We start from the raw sequence: 21,960 nt of genomic DNA on the forward strand, positions 1-21,960 counted from the left end.
TGAGCCATTCTGCTTCTCGGGCCCGTTGACGACATTTAAACCCAACTCTCACGTGGTCTAGAAGGCCGGTGAGGTCAGCAGATAGATTACGACGAGAAGCTTCTGGAGCTGGTGCACGGTGCCGGTCGTGGTGTCGTACTGGGAAAGTGTTGCCAACCGTATCATCATAAAGTAATTTTCAATCATTCACTGCAAATCGGTGAGTATAGAGAAATGTCCTGGGCACGTTTTTATCGAGCTTTGCGATAGATATCATACAAGTGCAAGCAGCTCTGATTTGTGAAAGGTAACCGCTCTAGAGAAGCCATTTTCGACCGGCGTGCTGTGCATTGAGATGCACACCACCACGTGGGTAGAGTCTGCCGAGATATAATAACCGATTTGCACACAGGCAGTGCTGTTTTCCTCATCTGAAAAGGCACAGCAGTCAGTATATAGGCTTAATGGCTTGATAATGAGACATTTTCGGATGTTGTAATTTTTGATCTACAATAATTTGGGCCCGGAGAATAAAAATTGGCCAAGCGCAACTGATAATCGCTACCAAGTTAGGGAGTTCTCCGAAGCCTCATTCACCGAATTCGACCTTCGGCGCAAGGTGATCTGTTGTAACAAGATTCAATTCTTTCATAAGACAGGTTTACTGTTGGTCTCGCGAGAACAATGTTCTTCCGGGCCGGAAGAGTGAATGGTCGAGACATTATGCTGTAAGATAATTGCATGTTGAACCATGGTTGAACATTCTATTCATGTTGGAAACCCGTTGAAAAAAGAGAGAAATTGAAATCCCCCCCCCATCTCCATCTTTATTTCTCTAGACCTAGAGTTAAGATGACATCATAATACAGTTATAATTAGTTACATATAAGTATTAAAATGATTTACCATACTTTAGAAGGTGTAGCGTAATAGCAATATTTCTTTTGAATTAAAATGAGAAAACATTTTCTTACAGTAAAAATGTATCGTCTACCAAGTTTGATGAGGCCATTGGCATCGAGGGCTCTTTCTCCAGCAATATCCAGGGTCGTTACACCATCTCTGTCACGTGCGTACGCATAAGACATCAAGTTTGGTGGAGAAGCACGTGCATTGATGTTACAGGGTGTTGATTTGCTGGCAGATTCCGTTTCAGTCACTCTAGGACCAAAGGTAATGAGATTTTAGTCAGTTGTGAGAGGAAAATGCAAAGTAATTTCGAAGAACTGTGACTAAGAACGAAAAAGGAAATTTTGCGAAAGTTCTTCCTTAAATGTAATTTTCAAGCTGTGGTAGAAAACAAGTGTATGTCTAGAATGTTTTCTTGTTCACCAGCAGTTCTTTCATTGCAAATGTTGCACTCAAAATTTCCACAACAAGTAGCAGAAATTCTGTTAAACTATTGGTTAGTCAGTTTATAGCATTGTTCTCTAATGCATCATGGAGCTGAAATGATGACAAACAATTCGCCCTAGTCAATCTGAATTTTGATGTGGATTGAATTGTTCTGACAGCCATCCTGGAAGACTACAATCATACCCATTCTGTACCACTTTGCAAGGCTAATAGTTTCCCCTACTGGGGTGCTTTACTTTTTCAGGGACGTAATGTCATCATTGAACAGAGCTGGGGCAGCCCAAAGATCACAAAGGATGGTGTGACAGTAGCTAAAAGCATTGACTTGAAAGACAAATATATGAACGTTGGCGCAAAACTTGTCCAAGATGTTGCAAATAACACAAACGAAGAGGCGGGTGATGGAACGACGACAGCCACCATTCTTGCAAGAGCCATTGCAAAGGAAGGTTTTGAAAAAATTAGCAAAGGAGCAAATCCAATCGAAATTAGGAAAGGTGAGATCTGCGAGGGCATAGTTGGACATTCCTGCACTCCATCCATGTTGATAAAATGTAAGGGATTGTTATCAAATTTAGTCTCAAATCTCAAATGATTCTTTCAAAGTTGTGTCACATGCGTCACATTTTAAACAAACATAACAAAACCTTTATTATGTTTAGCTAAAGTGAATTGATGCACGATTGAACCAAGAAAGTTCTGTCTTATATAATAAAATTCTACATATTTCATTTACTGGTATAGAGCTGACAGACAGAAATTTCAAAAGAAAATTCTGAAATCAGGTTTTATTTAAATTATTTGGTAAATTAGAGGGAACACAAATGCATATTAGCATATAATTAAAACCTCTGACAATTTTAATATTATAGGATAGATATTTGTCTGAATTTCGAGTATTTTAAAGGATTTGTACAGTCTTTTGGTGGAACATGGTCCCAGAACATATAAGCAAAATCATGTGAACACAAGTAAATACCATACTCTCTGGCTTTAAACATCACTCATTTTGAAGCGAAGACAAATTCTGTATTTTCTTTATTCTTTAATTTTTTTTCTCTCATTAGGAGTAATGATGGCAGTTGATGCCATTGTTGGAGCTCTCAAAGATTTATCAAAGCCAGTCACGACACCGGAAGAAATTGCACAGGTAAAACATGAACTTGTACATTTTGTTTTATTCATTTATTTAAATAGATGTTCATTTTGGATACTTACAAATAGAAAATCAAAGAATGTAAAAAAAGGGACTGCGTATCATAATTTTTCAGTTTAAATTAGTAAAAATACAAGAATGATGTTATTTTAATTTGTAATTTGTGTAATGATCTGAAAAAAACGAAACGATGGTTTGGATTCAAAATTCAGACATCCGCTTGAATGCTATTTCTGGTAAATGTAAGTCCTAAATTTGGAAGCATTCATCACAGGGCCTCTATTGTAAAGTGAGGTACTATGAACAAAAGTATCAAGAAATTATGCATTCATTCATGCATCATTGAGGCAAAAGGGTCATGAATATTTGTGATGCTAATTATCATTTTGGAATGAATGAATTAGCTCTTTTGATTGGATAGAGTAATTTAGCACTGTATTCATGCTCAGTATCAGTTTTCAGAATTTCCAGATGCCCAGATCAATGTCAAAACCACAATTGAAAAGTATCTTTCAATTCTACGTACAGGTTGCCACCATTTCAGCCAATGGTGACAAAGAAATTGGCAGTTTGATTTCACAAGCCATGAAGAGGGTCGGAAGAGACGGCGTCATCACAGTCAAGGACGGCAAAACATTACATGATGAACTGGAGATCATCGAGGGTATGAAATTCGATAGGGGTTACATTTCACCGTACTTCATCAACACAGCTAAAGGTAGGTGGTCACAAGCTAAAGGTCACAGGTCACCTCCATGTCTCATGGCATTCAAAAACAGGTGTGGGAACTCGTATGACTGCAAGTCTACCTGAAGGCAACAAGAGCAGTTGAGGATGATGACAAACCATTCGCCCTAGTCAATCTGAAAGTCCTGTAGATTGAATTTGTCTGACAGCTGCCTTGTTGACAACCAGGAGTAGGGAAAATTCATTTTCTTGTGATCAGAGGAAAATGAAAGAGACAGTTGGGATTCACTCATCTGTATGTTCGTTATATGTGGTAAATTAATTCATCATTGAAATAATTTTGCAGATATTATTATGCTTATCTGATCTGGACACAAACTACTGTATTTCTGCACAGGGCAAAAAGTAGAGTACCAAGATGCGTTCTTACTGCTCAGCGAAAAGAAGATTTCTAGTATACAACAGATTGTTCCAGCATTAGAATTAGCCAATACTCAGAGGAAACCACTTGTTATTATCGCTGAAGACATCGATGGGGAAGCACTTAGTACATTAGTTCTTAACAGGTAAAGTTTGAATTAGTTTGATTAATATATTCAGATTCCAAGACTTATTTTCTTGTCTGAACGAACTTTAACCCTGATAGTGGCCTTGATTATGTTAAATTTTTCTTTATTATAATATGTACAAGTCACTTCTAGTTATTCCTTTCAAATGGATCTTAGTAATTATATTGCTATGGAGAAATTTCATAGTAGTTCTTGATTAGAATTCAAACTTATTTCTGACCGTTTGAAATCTTGTTGAACAGCTGTTTCCTGCACTTCAAAAGGTAATGCAATTTTAAAAACAGACAATATTAAAAGTAATTTTGAAACATCCCGCTCCAAATTCAAGTCCTGACCCTCAGCACAGATTTGATTTTTGAACCTCATAAATGTACTGTCAATGCTTGGTTTTAACCCTTTGAGCGCCAAAATCCATTTTTGTCACTTGTCTAAAATATACCAGTCAATGTTTTTCTGATTTTTGCCAAAATTTTGATAAAAAACTGAGATGTCGATGAAATGTTATATCCATTTGATCCAAAATTATGAAAAAACTCACAGAAAAGTTCACAAAAATTTGTAAAATATTGCATTAAAATTTTGGTGGGAAAAATCAGAGCAATCAAAGGGTTAATAGCTGCTCGAGTTTGAAAGCAGTCTTTGCATATGGGAGAAGTTTGGTGATTTCTGACAGCTAAAGTGTAACCGCTTCTGTTGCAGGCTTAAAGTAGGTCTACAGGTTGTGGCCGTCAAAGCACCAGGGTTTGGTGACAACAGGAAAAACCAACTCCATGACATGGCCATTACTACTGGAGGTATGGTCTTCGGACAGGAGGGCATGGATCTCAAATTGGAAGATGTACAGACCCAAGATTTCGGCATTGTCGGGGAAGTTGTCATCACAAAAGATGATACATTGTTGCTAAAGGTCAGTTCATGGGGTCTAAAACTTCACTATTTAATCAGTCAATTTAATCAATAATCAATCAATAAATCAATCATTGCAGCTAGTATGATGACAAAGCATTCGCCCTAGTCAATCTGAAAGTCATGTGGATTGAATTTGTCTGACAGCTGCCTGATAAGGACATAATGTGAAAAGTATTCACTCAGTACAAATTAGAAAGGAGAGTTGTGACAATTGTTCCCTCTAAAAAAAAGTACCAACTTGGCCTTCATTTAAATAATTATACAATAACTTTTGTACATGTCTGATATTATTTTACAACTTATACTTTGGAAAGACGTTGCCTTATCTTGACAAGTACACAGTTGCAAGAAATAGAGCCTTCCCATTGCTTGCAATGTTTCTAAATTTTATGTATGATTTGCCAATCAGAAAATATGAAGATTTCTTCCAAAGGGCTTTGACTTCAAGTGACAATCATGTATTGCTATAAAAATTACAAATGACCTCAAAAGAGAGATAAAACTGCAGCAAGTGTGAAGGGAGAGATAAAACTGCAGCACCCACCACTTACAGGAATATTATTCAATACATACGTAAGGAAAATGAGTCTCTTCACAAGTTTTTAACATCTCAAAAGTTAAAAAAAATCCAAAACTTGGTTGACAAATTTCCGACAATTACTCGACAAAACACCACGCCGGATTCATCGCAAATCACACCTGTTGTCACCATTCCTCTCGACCTGCCCCTTTCAGATCCCGAACGTTCTGTTCTGTCTAAAGGGTTGAAATTCATTCCTCTCCGTAACTCAAGCGACGAATTCACCTCACGTCACGATGTGCATTCTTTCTTTCGCCGTTTACGCTTGAAAGAATTTTTTCATGAACGTCAATCAGATACGACTGATGATTCATCAGCTAATGGTTCCGACAATGGACCCAACCCATATTCTACCAACATTAATAAACGCGAGTCTTTTTGGACTCCCCCTTCAGGACGTAACGCCACACTTGATCTCTACATCAACATCTGTCAACACAGAATTAATCGCCTGATCAACAACACCAGTAAATCAAAAACACACAATATCTCTAAAACTGAATACAAGGCTCTGCGCGATTTATCTCGCAATGATAACATAGTTATTAAGCCTGCCGATAAGGGAGGGGCTGTGGTAGTATGGCGTAAAGATTTATACATTGCTGAGGCGCAAAGGCAACTTTCTGACACATCCTTCTATAAACATCTTGACACCGACATCACCAATAAACACAATAATATCGTCAAACGTACTATCAGTGATCTAGTTCATGATAAACTTCTGCCCGACAATGCAAAATCATTGATCATCTCACATCCACGCACGTCTCGTTTTTACTTATTACCCAAAATCCATAAAACCGGTAATCCTGGCCGCCCCATTGTCTCTGCTTGTTCCTGCCCTACCGAACTCATCTCAACATTCCTCGACAATATTTTTGCCGGCATCGTTAATACACTTCCCACTTTTGTCAAAGACACATCTCATGCCATCAAGATCTTCAACAGCTTTAAGTTTACGGGTACCCATAGATATATATTCACACTTGATGTTAAGGCCCTCTATACTTCCATCCCTCATAAGGATGGTCTCCAGGCCCTCGCATATTTTCTTGACCGACGCGACGTCATGGATCCACCCACAAACGTTTTAATTCGCTTAGCTGAATTAGTGTTAACTTTAAATTGCTTCACCTTTAATAGTGAATTCTACACACAAGTTCGCGGTGTTGCCATGGGTACACGCATGGGACCTTCTTACGCTTGTTTATTCGTTGGTTACATCGAAAAACAGATAATACAAACATATACCGGTCACATTCCCGAGCTCTTTAAACGGTATATTGATGACTGCTTTGGTGCAGCATCTTGTTCACGCACAGAATTGGATAATTTTATTGATTTCGTTTCACATTTTCACCCCGCACTGGAATTTACTTCCACTATTTCAGACATATCGGTTGCATTTCTTGACATATCAGTTTATATCAATGAGGACTCGCTGTCTACCTCCATACATTATAAATCCACAGACTCTCATGCATATGTTCTATACAGCTCATCTCACCCCCGTCGGTGCAAGGAATCCATTCCATTTTCACAGTTTCTACGCGCTCGGCGCATTTGCTCTGACCAAAAGGATTTTGAGCAGCAGCTTGACACTATTAGCACTTGGTTCTCGGCTCGGGGTTATCCCCGCTCTGTTGTGGACAAAGCCAAAGAGCGCGTTGAACCACTAACACAGGAGGATGCGTTAAAGTCAACTATCCGTTCTCAATGCGATCGCATTCCTCTTGTATTAACATACCATCCTTTTAATCATAGAATCCGTAAAATCATCTTTGAGGAGTTTTCCATCTTAACCAACTCCCCCAACACACAGAATATTTTTTCCGTACCTCCCATCATGGCATTTCGACGTGACACGAACATCAAAGACCGGCTGGTGCGTTCCAGTTTACCTAATCACGATTGCGCTACTGGAACATCATCATGTGGCCGTCGAGTATGTAACACCTGCCCACATACTTTTACAACCAATTTCATTCAGGGCCCGCGTGGTAGAGTCAATGTTTCCGGCGTGTTCACATGCACGTCGGCTAATATCATCTATTGCATCAAATGCAGACGCTGCAGCATGCTATATATTGGCGAAACAAAGCGTCGCTTAGGCGATCGCTTTGCTGAACATCTTCGCACTGTGACCGACAACAAGCTCGCATATCCGGTGGCCAAGCATTTTTGTACACCACCCCACCGCGGTCGGTCCGACATGGCAGTGTCTGCTATAATCTCCACCACAGACTCTACCCGCCATAAACTCGAACAGGCCACTATTTTTAAACTCGGTACTCTGGCACCAGCCGGTATGAATGCATATTTTAACGCGTTTGATCGTTCCCTTGTTTGATTGGCTGTTTTTCTTTCTTGTGTTTTCACGTTTCCCTAGCGAGTTTTTAGTACTGACGAAGGGTTGCACCCGAAATGTCTGCGCTTTTTAGTCTCTGCTTTGCAAGTGTTTTATCTCCCGCTGGTCGGTTAGTATTTTACTGTATTTGTTTTAACTTTGCTCTTTATTTTAACGAGTACTGTATTTCCCACTAGTCGGCCAATTTTTTAATGTATTGCTATAGTCGTTTGTGTTTTCTTTTCATTTAATGCAGGGTAAGGCCGATAAGGATGCTATTGAAAGACGTGTGAACCAGATTAGGGAAGAAGTCGAAAACACAACGTCTGAATATGAAAAAGAGAAACTCAATGAAAGGCTTGCCAAGTTGTCAGATGGCGTTGCTGTGCTCAAGGTGAGAATATACTTCCATCTGTTGTTTCAAATGCAAAGTTCATGAAGTAGTGTGTGTGTGTGTGTGTGTGTGTGTGTGTATGCGCACGTATGTGCATGTATTGTAGAAGTATTGTGTAGACTTACCAGAATTTGGCAAAATGGTACATAACTTTACCATCTACATCAAGTGGATATCCATGACTTCAACAAAAATATTGTTTAGTTTCACCAAAGAAAAGGAATACATCATCGCTGACGCAACATGATTCATGCAGTCAACATGTTTCCAATAGAGTGCATACATTCAGGGATTGAACATACACAAATGAAATATCTATCACTATTCTTTTATCATCCTAGATTGGAGGTTCTAGTGAAGTTGAAGTGAATGAAAAGAAGGACCGTGTCAATGACGCACTAAACGCTACAAAAGCTGCCGTAGAGGAAGGAATTGTTCTTGGTGGTGGCGTGGCATTGCTCAGGTGTCTTCCGTCACTTGACACTGTCAAGTGTGAAAACAAGGACCAGGAAACTGGTAAGCTGATCTTCTGACAGTGTTGTCATCTCAAATCCTTACCTGGTCATATTCTGTGTTGCCTGGTACTAGTCTGTCTCAAGTCTCTTCTGACTGGCATGAATAATTTAAGTGTCAGTGAAAGAAATAGCAGGCATCTAGAAAAGAAAAATTAAAAGAAATTAGGCATGTTTTAACCTTTGAGTATTATCATTATTGAAGTTTTAGGCGAGAATACTTGAATTTATGTCCGAGAACATCGTGCAGCAGAGGTGTTGTCCAAGACGCATAGTGTTTCTGATACTGAAACTTACTAAGATGAAACTTAATAGTTTACAGACCCAGGTGTAAAATAATCAATGAATTGACTACTTTTGGGAGTTACTGTCAAATGCAAAAGTTCAGTAGTTCAGATGTTCATTGGTTCAACCTGTCATTAAACATCGTTGTATTAGATATTATCGCTGTGAAAATTTATTCCTTGAAGCTAAAAAGGAGTGGCAATACTTGTCCCCTTCAGTAAAGGTGGTTGTGTTTGCATCGGTATAGCTTAAAGAGAAATAATTTTCACTGCTGTGTACACACACTTACCTTTTTTTTGTTTCCATGTCTAGGTGTTGAAATTGTCCGCCGTGCTGTGCGCATGCCAACGACAACCATTGCTAACAATGCAGGTATTGAGGGATCCCTCGTCGTTGAAAAAATTTTAGCAGCAGAACCAGAAATAGGTTATGATGCTCTTAATAATGAATATGTAAATATGGTGAAGACTGGAATCATCGACCCAACAAAAGTAAGTCTGTCCAATATGTTCCATTCTGTCATTTGTAGCCCTGTGTTGTGATCGCCCTGCATGCACGATTTGAGTATAAAGCTGCTGATACGAATAATACTTCCAAACGCCCTGCTTTACTATTAGTGGCCAAAAAGGAAAAATAAAAAAGATTTCCATAAAATATTATCTCCTGGCTCAGATTGCAAGTTCACCATTGAGTTCACTGATTCTGAATTGCTGATGTTTTAACAACTGAAACTGATTAGTTAGGTTAGGTCTAAGTACTAGTCTCATGTTGTAGCAATTTTGCAGCAGAATTTGCTACTAAAATAATCCTAAAATAATCTGATCCTTATTTCTGTTTCTTTGCTACAGGTTGTAAGGACAGCTCTTGTAGATGCATCAGGGGTTGCGTCACTACTAACAACCTCAGAAGCCGTTGTCACGGAGATGCCAGAAGAAAAGAAAGACCCAATGGCTGGCATGGGTGGTATGGGGGGTATGGGAGGAATGGGGGGCATGGGAGGTATGATGTAAATTATTAAAGAAAAAAAATTCAAATCTATCTTGGAGAAGAACTGAGCTTTTTATTCTATTATGATCCACGTTCTGTTTTGTATGTGCTGGTTAAGAAACTTACAAAGAAAACAAAATTGAAAACAGAAGGATGAACTTGAACTTGTATGCAACATTATTTCCTGATTAACCCATCTTCAATGTTCATAGCATGCACGTTACCCAAACTTCCATTTCCAAGACTGCCAGGGTCATTGAAAAGTTTTTTTACTTGTTGAAGTAGTTGAACTAGAAAGCCGTGAACCGTACTGTTAGGGATTTGTGCATCCTGGTTAGATGTTGTGTCCAACCAACAATAGGCCAGTTTTTCTCTTTGCACACGTGTGTAGACCTTGAGTTCAACATGCTTTGTATAGATATATTAGCAATAAATCTTTGTTTTCAACCAAAGAAGGGTTTTCCTGTTGTGTTTGTAATCTATCAAACCCACAAGTGATATCATAATAAAAATCCCTGATAATATCAAGTGGTGGAAATTTTGTTTCCACAAAAATGATGCAAAAACTTCATTCTGCAGGTTTAATGAGAAACAAATAGTTGATCCCTCCATAGATGAAGCTGTTCCATAATACTGTTGGCCGGTCTTTCATTGAAACATACAAATTCTGAAATGAGTTGTAGGGTCTCCTGTCAGTTTGTCATATTTGTCTTATAAAATACATGAATTACTTCAGACCTTGAGAAGTATCATACTTATTTGCACATATTTAAAGTCAGAAGTTACGTTACTACCATCCCAATAAAAATTGTCAATACAGTATTGAAGTTTTTGTTCTGCCTCGGACTTTCTAGTGAAGAATCTCCTTGACCTTGGCATATTGGCACCCAAGTGCAACTAAAAAAAGATACTGACAGCTACAGTCATGTCATAAGATTCTTTACCGACGTTCAGTGACATCATCAAACCCCTGACCTCTTGATGGCAACAGCTGGACTCACTGAGTAGCATCATGGAGTGGAGATGAAGCCCTGACTCGGCTGCAAAGACAAAATTTCAAAACTTAATAGCAGTAATCTTTTTAGACTGCGCTCTCACAGATTTCTGTTACCAGTCTGAGGGCAGCAGTTCTAGTTCCATACTTTGGCTCATAAGAGAAGGGAAGACTGACGAACTTGTCTTGCATACTTGTTTCTCATTCATTATTTCAGCTGCCATAAATTAAGTCCATAAGAACACATGTTGAATTCTTTATCAGTCATATTACAGGCCTATTAAGGTAGTACGCACTTAAACTTTTGCTCAAACTTTCAATATTTCAACCATTCTCTTTCAAAATTGAGAATATAAGTCAGGAGTCACTGTGCAAATTTTGGTACTAGAGACACAAAATACCAAACATTTACTGATGTACTTGAAATTCAAAATGGCCACCCCCCCTATTTTAGCTCCATGGAGAAAAAAATCTTTTCAATTTTTATTCGTCCGGGGGGACTTATAGGTTAGGTCATGTCCGTGCGTGCGTGTGTCCGTCCGTGCCTCCGTCCGTTCACGCAGATATCTCAGAGATTCCTCGAGCGATTTCATTTAAACTTGGTACAAGGATTACTTCATATGTCATACATATGCACGTTGATTTGTTTTGTGATACGATCCACTATGGCCGCCAGGCGGCCATTTTGTAATGATTTTTTCATGTACAAAGCCATAATTCGGGCATATCTCAACCGATTTTATTCAAAGTTGGTACTAGGACATTGACCTATGTCAAAGATATACACGTCGATTTCATCACGTTGTTTTGTGATATGATCCAATATTGCCGCCAAGCTGCCATTTTATTATGATTTTTTCATGTACAGAGACCTAACTTAGACATGTTTCAACCGATTTTATTCAAAGTTGGTACAAGGACATTGACCAAAGTCATAGATATGCATGTCAATTTGTTTTGTGATACGATCCAATATGGCTGCTGTGTGGCCATTTTGTTACAAATTTTTCATGTAGAGAGCCATAACTCAGGCATATCTCAACCGATTTTATTCAAAGTTGGTACAAGGACATTGACCTATGTCATACATGTGCACGTTGATTTGTTTTGTGATACGATCCAATGAATTAAATTATTGCTAATTTGCATTTACATGATGAACTTTTGTTGTTAGGGTGAATGTCCAGAAGCACTGCATCAAACTTTATAAAATATGGTACCAGTGATAATCTATCAGTGTTATGATAGGATGCGAAAATGTTTTGCAACATCCTGTTGATTAATTCCTAGTTGACTCTTTTATGACCTTTAGGATGGTGGCCTACATTGGTTTTATGTTCATCACCATGGAACTCATTCTTGGCCATTGAGCGCCATCTGTATCAAAGTGTTTTTATCACAGACCTAATTAATGAAGAGGACTCTATCCTCTCTGAGGACTTGTAATCAAAGTACCCATTAACAAGTGGGGACTGTGTCATCAACGATGACTTGTTGAAACTAACACAATTGAAAGTTTTCTTACCCCAAGAGCTTCAAAATAAACCCTTACGAGTGGCAGATCAGAAATCAATTGTAGTTTCAGAGCCCAAATATGGCATGTTCTACCTTAAAGCTGAACAACCATATTTGCAGATGGTCCTCAAAACAATCCAATCTGTCCTACATTGATTTTGTCTGCAGCAGAAAAGTATATAAACCGTAGTAAATTATTTCCTGTTTTATACTGGCTGACATACATACCTTTACAGTAGTGTGTATAACTGCAAGTTCTTTTACCACCATTGCCAGGTACATGCTGGGAGAGTCAGTGTTTTATCTATCAATAGTTAAGATGTTCTGTTGAAGTTTATTTTTTGTGAAATTGCTTTTTGCTTGTGTCTTTCAAGAAAGAAATGGTCAATACCAGGTTTCCATTGATTCAGAGTCATTTTCAATAACTTGATAGAACAAATGAAAATGACCAGCCAGGGTTTTTAAAATTTTCATTGCCAAACAAGAGTGCAATCTATCCCAGGATTGAAATAAGAGAAACCACTAAAGAAAAAATTTCTGTGTCAATACTTCTAACATAATATTCATCTGATTGGCTGAATGTCACTCACATGCATTGAATATATTCATTGATATTATCTACAGCCTTGATGAAAATCCGATACAACGATCAACATGAAATATTTCATTGTTGAAAGGATACCTGCAATTGACCTAAAGTTTTTGCAATGGGCAAACAGATGGACAAAAATGGACTTACATACCAGTAAATGTATTCATCAAGTCAACAGACTATTGCTTAAAGGTATACTGTCACCTGTTCCAATTTTGCCACAGTTACCATGAAAAGAGAAAATCTAACCAATCACAGATTTTTAGCGGGTGGCCGCTTTTTAAAAACAGCGCCCTAACATGGGCATTTTGAATACCAAGGAACGCCCCTTTGACCATATATGGGCGTATTTAGATTACAGGTGACTGTATACCTTTAATTTGATCCTAAATTGTCACCACACTATACTGACATATAGCAAGTTGGAATAAAAATTCTTCAGAACTTTTTTTTTTAAATGACGGACATATCTATTATTAATTAAGCAATATACTCTGTTGTGCAGATCTTCGTATGAACATGATGGCCCACAACTGCTGCCAAGAAAGCCCAAGCTAATGGCCAGTCTGGAGGTAGACCGGAAAAGTTTTGAAAAAATTTGAGAGTCCAAATAAGTCCAGGAGGTGTATGCTACCTTTATTTACGATAGATCAGAGAAAATACTTATAACTGATAAAATTCATGTTTTATTTTTATCAATATTTCGGAAGGACAACAAATACAGATACAAGAACAGGTGCTTTTGGAGCTGCAAATTCACACTGCTCCACATCAGAGTGGCAGGTTATGAAAAGTGCTGCATACTACTACTTAATGCTTGGATAACATCAGTGTCGTCGTTTCATAAACTGTTTGATCCCTGCACAAAGAGACGAGAAAGAAAATGGTCTACACTGTCACAAACTGCTGATCACATCACAAAATGTCTCCAAAAACACGGCACAGTGATAAGATATCAGCAACCATGGTGGCACTAACAAATCATTTCTATGTATTAAAAACCCTGTCCTTTTTTTATATTGAAAAATGATTTGATGTAATACTTGAGAATATTTCAGTTTGATTAGGTCAAAAGCTGTCTTTGCCTTGTTTTCAGAGACACATCGTAACTAAAATTACAAGTCTGGAAAAATACAGAATTGCAGGATTAAACCATACAACTGGTTTTCACATTTCTGAGCTTAATTTGTTTCTATTGTGATGTAATAGCATAAGATCGGGTGCCTAGAACATTTATCACAGCATTTACTACCTTACTGCACGTCTGTACATACATGTACTGATTCACAAGTTTCCTAATGCAGTATTTTTTCAATTGAAACCATCATAGCCAAACCCCTACCATGTGAGATAACTTCTGTACATTACAATAAATTCTGGTCTGAAATGGATGTATGAAATGTACAAGTGAAAGTTTACTCAGATCAAATAATGTACATACAACTGGCAATGACAACACAATTTTGAATCACAGCTTACACGTCAGCCATGGCGTTTGATGGTCAATGAACTGAGATTCCCTAATGTAAGATTGGACCCAGATGTGCTACAAAATGTCTGATAGGTTTAGCGTACTTTGACAAAAGCTGATACAGAACAGGCTGTTACTTGCTATTTCACTGCTGTAGCCCGACTGCCCAAAGCTCTCTTTTTCAAAGCTGAGACCACAAAGCAAAGAAATGAGGATCACCAGGTCTCATGGTAACTGGAACAACTAGCACTGCACACAAGAATTAAACAGGTTAGAGTTTCTTGTTCACGATGAAAAAGGTTTGTTAATGCTACTTTGCCCTGTGGCAACATCAATACTGTACCACTCAGACTGGTATCAAAGCTTGCCCTAACTTATGGTGGCAGTGCTGGTTTTCAAATAGAGTACATCATAACTTCAGCTTGCCATTACTTCCGGCTGCAGTGCTACTTTACCAGCATTGTGCGACATAGTTTCACAAACATCAACTACAATTGACAGCAATTCTTGGGAGACAACACACTGCATATAAATAACGGCTACAAACTTTCCTTTAGTTAAATTTTACACATGGAAGGTTGTCAAGAGCAATATCATCAAACTGTACACTCCAAATACTGGGCAAATGTTAAGAGTTATCCGGTGGATATAGGAAGGAAAGACTGACAAGCTACTGGAAAAACAACACCAGTCAAGTTTTCAGCATGGATTAAATTATCAGCTGCATGGAAAAAAATCTGTACAAATGTTAATCTCCAATATCATTACTATAGCTTTGAAATACAAGAGGTATAGACATGACATTCAATCCAATAATAATACAATAGAGTAGCAAAAATTTCTATGAAACTATGTTGTTTGATTTGTAAATAGTTGCAGAAGTGACAAAGAATTACTGACACCCCGACCAATCAAATTGTCATTTTTTCATGACGCAGCACTCTAATATTTTTGATTCGGTGACAATTGAATTCAACATCACCAAAAGTTGACTGAAAAAAGCGGCCATTTGCTTAACCCTGGTGAAACACCCCAGAATTTTTTCAGCATTTTGACTTACTAACCTGCACAAGAAGTCAATCCTGACATGCATGTTGTGCAATTAATTAGGCAACGTGGCCTGTATGAATGCTCTACACATATTTTGTTTTCAAATTTGTCCCTTTTGAGAAGATAATAAAGTTGCACCATAGTGTCACTGTGTAGAAGTTCACATGACCTAAGAAGAATGTATCTGGTGTCAATATAATTATCATGGAATCCAGAACATACTAAAATGATAGTAAATGATATTGCATGAAAATCATCAATTACAGAGATTTCTCTCAAGAGATTTGGGGCATTGTGCACCGACTTTTAATATCATATCTTTTTATCTTCCATGTTTTCAATAAACTAAATGTTTGCTTTCATTCAATAATGAAATACACAAGACAATTGGATTGAAATCATAGTTATCAGAAAAAATAAATGATTACCAATGACTGAACTGAGTGTCCTCAGTTTGACCCTAAGACAATGTCAATTTAGTCCATGCAACTTCCAAATCTAATATGGACACACATCTGATGTGTGCTACTCCGTTACATGGTACAGACTTAAATTTACACTCCAAATACTTCTCCTGTCTGATTATTTCAGTCTGGAATCAACCATGGTTTACAAGCATGATTTTACATCTTAAATGAAATGTTCAACATCGATTAAAATACACAATTGATGAACTGTAGTTTGCAAAGACAATTTTTAAGTCTCCATATTTCCCTTTGCACCACTTACGCAGCACCTTTGAATACCTACAAATGACATACTATACCATGGCATGTAAACTGTCCTCAGGTAAAATTACACAATACTGTCTCCATGATGAACATCTATACGAATGGTTTATAACATAGTTCCAATGTAATTATGAAATGCTTTACAGGCTTTTAGCCATTGTAGATTTCTCAAAGCAATTGATAATTGATAAAGACGTAATCTACAGACTCAGTATGAACAAATGATCATGTGATGGAAGTACAAACAAACCCCTGTGTACAAGCCTGTATGGAAATACAGATATTTCTATGCATGTTTCCAGAATGGGTTTCTTTGTACTTTGATCCATTCGAATTTTGGGTTTAACTTATTCTGAACTGTTGAGATTTATCATGGTATACAAACTGGCTGTTGATGTAAAAAGTACTAGTAAATCAAATGCAATACTGTTCAAAGTTATAATCTAGAAAATTACTCATTCATCTGATTCATATGTGGATTTGTAATTCATGAACTATCAGACATTCAAAGCTGTTCTGAATCACCTTGCAATGAGAAGAGAGTGCATATATTTAGGAAACTTATGCTGACACAGTTATTCCCGAGTATTGTCGCAGAGCACGAAACAGAAATAAGAAATGCATAGTTATGCTTCCACCCTGATTTGAAACAACGAGTACATAATAGCAGTCAGAGGGTCCATACATTCAAAGTCACTTAAAATCAAAGGACTTTCAAAGATTTGTTCAACAATATTAAAAGATTATTTTGGGTTTAAAATACCATTTTCAGGACTTTTTTTACAATTTATCATTTTAATGATATAATGACTAACCATCTTGTAAGTTTTTTTAAAAATCATGGGCGGATATTCAAATTTCCAGGAATTGGACTCAATTTCATTTTCAAGGACTTTTTCAGAACTTTCCTGGAATCTTTACAAAATTCAAGGACTTTCTGGGAACGTTTGGACCCTGATTTAACCATTATATTTGACATTGTTACATAAAATTAATTGTTACAAATCACATTACTGGTGAACGGAAATCCAAACTAAAATACCATTTCAATAACACAGCCATCTTGTATCTAAAGCATTACTTAGCTCTGACTTGGTGAAATTACATGATGGAAGTACACACATGAAGTCTACATGATGCAGTGACAGAGATCCCCTCTCCCCTTACCATCATGACTTGATAGCGTTGATAAGACATCCCAGATAATATGATTTTATCCTCAATGAGAACAGTAGCAGCAGTGTCTGCTCAAACAAACTCGTAAAATCTTTGGGCACGCTTTGTGACTGATTTCATTATATATAATTCTCAATACATCATAAAAAAAATTTCTTCTGTAAATGATGTTTGCGCAAACATAAAACCAATTATTATTTCTGCCTAAAATTAACAGTAATCTCATATGTATTTAAAACAGCACTTCTCAAGAAACTTTAAAAACTTTGCGATGGTTTTAAAAAGATTTAAATGACATGGAACAGACTTAAGCAAAGCCCTTGTGATTCTGTGATTAATGTTGTGGAACAAGATTTTCATTTGGAAAGGTTTCAGTTGTATCTTTTGACAGTGAATAAAATAATCTTTGTATTTGATACTTTTGGTGTTGAATCATGATTCCAACAGTCAAGTAGGCTTTCACAATGCTATCACCACCTCAAAATATCTACCATTGGTGTGATCCAATGGTGCTCTCAGTTTGAGACTACACCATTCTTAAATGTTAGGTGGGGGTGTTTCAGAGTATCATGTGGGTAATTCTTTCATCACTTCTTACGTAACTGTCACACACTCTGTAATATCTGTGACCTGGTACGATGAGAGACGACCTCCTCCCGGCCGTAAAGCTTATTTGCTCTCTTCAAAAAGGCACCCACATTCTTCTTGACAACTTCATCGAAGAAGACGTGAGACAGATGCGAATGAAGTGCGCTCCTGAATTCAAATGATACCTGGAATAAAGAATCATTTTCAGTGTCGTGAAATTGATCACGGTATGTTTGATATCTGTTGTAATGGTGAATCTTCATGGTCATACGTTTAACATTGTGAATATGATTTGAAATACTGCAACACACATCAGACCAAAGTGCATTTACTTTTTTCTACTGATATGAAAAATTCATCAAACTCTGTTTGAAAGGGTTATTAAAATCCAAATAATCAATATGGAAAAAGAAATCATAGTATTTAATGTAAAATATATAATTCACACACCAACCTGAAAATCTAGAGTACATGTATTTGGTTTGCCGGGAGGGCCGGGACTAAATCTCCATATCGTCAATAAATGATTAAATAATTTGCCGTCTGTACATACAGCCTGTAAAAAATCATATGAAATCAAAATTATTAAGAAGACATCAACTGAAATCATTCAATAGAACATCATGATGCTCAATCAAAGGAAAATATTTCTTTCCGGAGTAATTGCGATCACTCGCATATAGTATATACTACTATAAGTGAGTTTTTTGTCACAGACTAGAGTAAGGCACTGAGATGGAGAGTCCTTGAACTTCTAAAGAATGTTTTAAATTAACAATGCATTCACCTCAGAAATTTCAACATATTTGTAATGTCATTAAAGAGTAAAGAAATCTTGACATTGACACTGTTCAACCTTTTGTAATTATTGTTTTTGATAACTTGTCAAACATTTTTACACACAGTGAAATGTGTAACATAAGAACAGATTTTTAGGCCCACACTTGAATGGAATGTAGTATTTCTGCGCTCTGTCTACAAAAAGCATTTCTTGCCTTTCCCAAGGATTTTCCATGTGGACACAGTTTTAATGTATTTTGACATTTTCTCAATGAAGTATGCACAGGAATATTTCTCAATACCACATGATGTAAAGTCAAGTTTATCTCTGCCAATACTACTTTCTTCAGTGTAAAGCTGACATTCAATTGTAAGCATGGCAACAGAATGTTCTAAATTACACAGAGTGACAGAGCTTCAGCCTACCTTGACCATGTGAGGTTTAGCCAAGGTCACAACAGATGTGTACCTCTCCACCAGAGGCGGGAAACCAATCTCAAGTCTTGCTCTCAAGCTGCCAGCTTTCCTGGATATGATGTCTGATTTGGTACACCATGGTACAAACTCCTTGTAGTGCTCAACATCAGCGACAACGTCATACATTTCCTGCATGGAATAGCTGGAAAGGAGGACCAAGAATCATTGAGCATGCTTTGGAGATGAACTTATGAAGTTGGAAGATATGACGTGTGCAGCAACGTTGAACTTCAATTTCAGTGCAGCGAGGGTCCAATTTGAGTTATTTCCTTGCCAATATGAGCTTTCAGAACACTTCAGCTCTGAGCTGGTATACATATGGTATTGAAAGTTAGTCTTCAACTGGTTAAGTGCTTACAAAGTGTTGTTTTTTGTCAGGGTGTGCAGCTTGTGAAAAATAGGACGGGAAACGATTTTGTGGTCATAAAAAAATATGAAAATGCTCCAAGAGTCCAAGCAAACGTAAAGTATTTATGATTTGGTCTCTTTACCAAAAGGCTTTCTAAAGGCAATATATGTATTGCATGTATTGATATTGGAACATGGCTTGTCCAACCAAATGTTAGTACAGTAAGGCTGAAACTGATTTCACATGTCGTAAAACATTGTTAGAGAGAGGCTTTATTCATGTAGCATTAGTCATTAATCAGAGATGTACAAAATTTTGGTTGCAGGTGGCAAAAATAAAAGTACAGGTGGTTAAAGTAGCGTATGTGCACATAAAGTGTGTGCAAAATATCCTTACTTTTTACTAAATCTAAATTTTCACAGCTGGCGAATTTTAGCTGACAGCCGGTTGTTTTTTCCAGCTGCTTGCTATTTTAAACATCCCTGTTATGCTTCAACTGACAATTTCTCTGCTTCTTGTCTATCATAGTGTCAATGCGGTATACGTATGACTAGGTTTCTTTTACGTCAATAGATGATAAATTTCAATGCTGAAAGGGTGATACAATGGAAATATTACGACTCCAATACAAAGACAGTATAAAAGAATGCAGGGAATAAAATCAATCCTGCATTATGTACACTATGTCCTGAAACAATGGGAAAAGGTTTTCTTTTTATTACTTTCAAAGTGCAATAAAAGGTAAGTCCTTCAGGAGAAAAGACGTCACGCTAACTTCATTGATGATTTGAAGGATACATTATTGATTGGAACCAATCACCAGTCTTGTTCTTCTTCATTAAGAAATATTCACCTTTCATTTATGTAGATGACCTGAGGTACCAGGGGTCAGGCCTAAATAGGTCATGAGACAATAGCCTATGCAGTAGCTGTCAATAAGTACAATCACACAGACAACAATGTCTCACTACCGACATAGACTGTCTGTGACTAAACTCTGCTTGACAAGTTGACTAGCATTGGCAACAGGTATTGAAGTAACTGGTCACCTATATATTCTATTATATTTTTTTTCTCTAGAGGTTGAGCAATGTTGCCCATTCCGATTTTCATGTCTCACACATTCACAGACAAAGACCCGGCACAGCCTTTGACAAAATTTGATTCCTACTACTGTTTCCAAAAGGTTCATTTGCTGGGTATTCATTCAGTAAATTCTTGATCACAGTCACCCAGTGAAGACATCATTGTAAAACTTCTGGGCTAACTGCCAGGCTAAGTTGTAACAATATTTTGGACTGCGACCTCTCCATGATCCACACACTGTAGTGTAGAGTTCATCATGTTATCGTTCATGAGATTAATCTTTGTATTCAACGACCTATTGTATGATGTACCCTAAACTGATCAAATATAGTGAGTTCTCATATTTCTGATGACCATCAACATAAGTGATGGGTAGCATTTGCAATGGGATCTGTAAACTTACCCTAGAACTCTTCGTTCAGAGTATTCCTTTTTCTTGTTTTTGAATGGATTGGGCACAACGCTGGACAGAAATGTCCTAGTTTGTTCATGCTGTAAAGATTCTGGCAATGTCAAGGTAGGTTGTGGTAGTATATTTCCATTGTTGTATCTTGTTGACATACAACTACATGTGCATATTATCCTGGAATTGAATAAAATGAGACGTCTTTTACACACAGATGCACAACATATACCACAAATACTGGAAAAGTACATTTCAATTTCATGGATGAGCAATTTATCACCCCCCCCCCCGAAAATACAACAACAACAAACAAAACAAATAACATAAATATTAATGTAACACTGTAACTGTTTTGTCAATGGAAATGGAATCTTGAGCCCTTGAGTATGCGAAGCAGCCGTCAAAACTGTATATTGACATTCACAATGCTTTTATGGGGCGACCTCAATTTACTTACGTGGCCTTCCCAGTAGCACGACCCTCACCCGGCACCGCGTAGGTTCAATCAATGTTTCAATTTATCACGTTCACAGCTCTACAACATTGTGATAATTTCGAACTGAAAAGAATACTATACCGTTACCTGACGGAACAGGGAATTTCAATTTGATTTAATAAGGAAGTAACAAAAAAGACCGAAGGTCTGGATGACGTGACCTAAATCAGTATAGACTGGAAACAGAGACAGAATCCTTTTGAGTTTTACGCCGGTTCACTACGATCTCGAGTCGCGGCATTGTAAAGACGGATGTATGTATAAATTGGCGATTTGCTGGAAGACAGACATCGTCAACGGGGAATTTTTTCCGGCTATACTCACCGACTTGTCCGTAATAACTGTGTTTCGTTCTTCAGCAGTTGTACAGACCGATAACCGTATAAAGCTGCGGAATTTACTCTCTTACCCGCCATCCCGACGAACATTTCACGTCTACAATGCACCGGCAAAGACGTCATCACCGATCACGTGATTCCAAAGGTTAC

The 21,960-nt window shown here is 37.5% G+C and overlaps 2 protein-coding genes across 2 annotated transcripts; one reads left to right on the plus strand and one right to left on the minus strand.

Moving 5' to 3' along the window:
* The first annotated feature begins 37 nt into the window (after positions 1-37).
* On the plus strand, positions 38-10,216 carry LOC139140536 (60 kDa heat shock protein, mitochondrial-like). Its single transcript, XM_070709871.1, has 11 exons — positions 38-199; positions 956-1,152; positions 1,580-1,832; positions 2,403-2,485; positions 3,020-3,209; positions 3,576-3,744; positions 4,447-4,654; positions 7,840-7,977; positions 8,319-8,493; positions 9,087-9,265; positions 9,623-10,216. The coding sequence occupies exons 2-11, from the start codon at positions 1,096-1,098 to the stop codon at positions 9,782-9,784; spliced, it is 1,614 nt and encodes a 537-aa protein (XP_070565972.1). The 5' UTR covers positions 38-199; positions 956-1,095; the 3' UTR covers positions 9,785-10,216.
* A 5,436-nt stretch (positions 10,217-15,652) lies between these two features.
* LOC139140537 (coenzyme Q-binding protein COQ10 homolog B, mitochondrial-like) lies at positions 15,653-21,951 on the minus strand. Its single transcript, XM_070709872.1, has 5 exons — positions 21,797-21,951; positions 20,974-21,153; positions 19,085-19,277; positions 18,333-18,434; positions 15,653-18,063 (listed from the first exon to the last, which is right to left on the minus strand). Exons 1-5 carry the CDS (start codon positions 21,931-21,933, stop codon positions 17,896-17,898), a joined length of 780 nt encoding a protein of 259 aa, XP_070565973.1. The 5' UTR covers positions 21,934-21,951; the 3' UTR covers positions 15,653-17,895.
* Between the last annotated feature and the right edge of the window lie 9 nt (positions 21,952-21,960).

This window comes from Ptychodera flava, chromosome 9 (assembly GCF_041260155.1).
Source record: "Ptychodera flava strain L36383 chromosome 9, AS_Pfla_20210202, whole genome shotgun sequence".
Classification (NCBI taxonomy): domain Eukaryota; kingdom Metazoa; phylum Hemichordata; class Enteropneusta; family Ptychoderidae; genus Ptychodera; species Ptychodera flava.

Excerpts from the sequence above, each read along its gene's own strand:
- LOC139140536 (XM_070709871.1), top strand. The coding sequence starts at position 1,096 with ATGTTACAGGGTGTTGATTTGCTGGCAGATTCCGTTTCAGTCACTCTA. Across the intron at positions 3,210-3,575 it reads CTTCATCAACACAGCTAAAG|GGCAAAAAGTAGAGTACCAA; the intron begins GTAGGTGGTCAC and ends ATTTCTGCACAG. Across the intron at positions 4,655-7,839 it reads ATGATACATTGTTGCTAAAG|GGTAAGGCCGATAAGGATGC; the intron begins GTCAGTTCATGG and ends CATTTAATGCAG.
- LOC139140537 (XM_070709872.1), bottom strand. The coding sequence starts at position 21,933 with ATGACGTCTTTGCCGGTGCATTGTAGACGTGAAATGTTCGTCGGGATG. Across the intron at positions 21,154-21,796 it reads CAGTTATTACGGACAAGTCG|GATAATATGCACATGTAGTT; the intron begins GTGAGTATAGCC and ends ATTCAATTCCAG. Across the intron at positions 18,064-18,332 it reads CATGTACTCTAGATTTTCAG|GTATCATTTGAATTCAGGAG; the intron begins GTTGGTGTGTGA and ends TCTTTATTCCAG.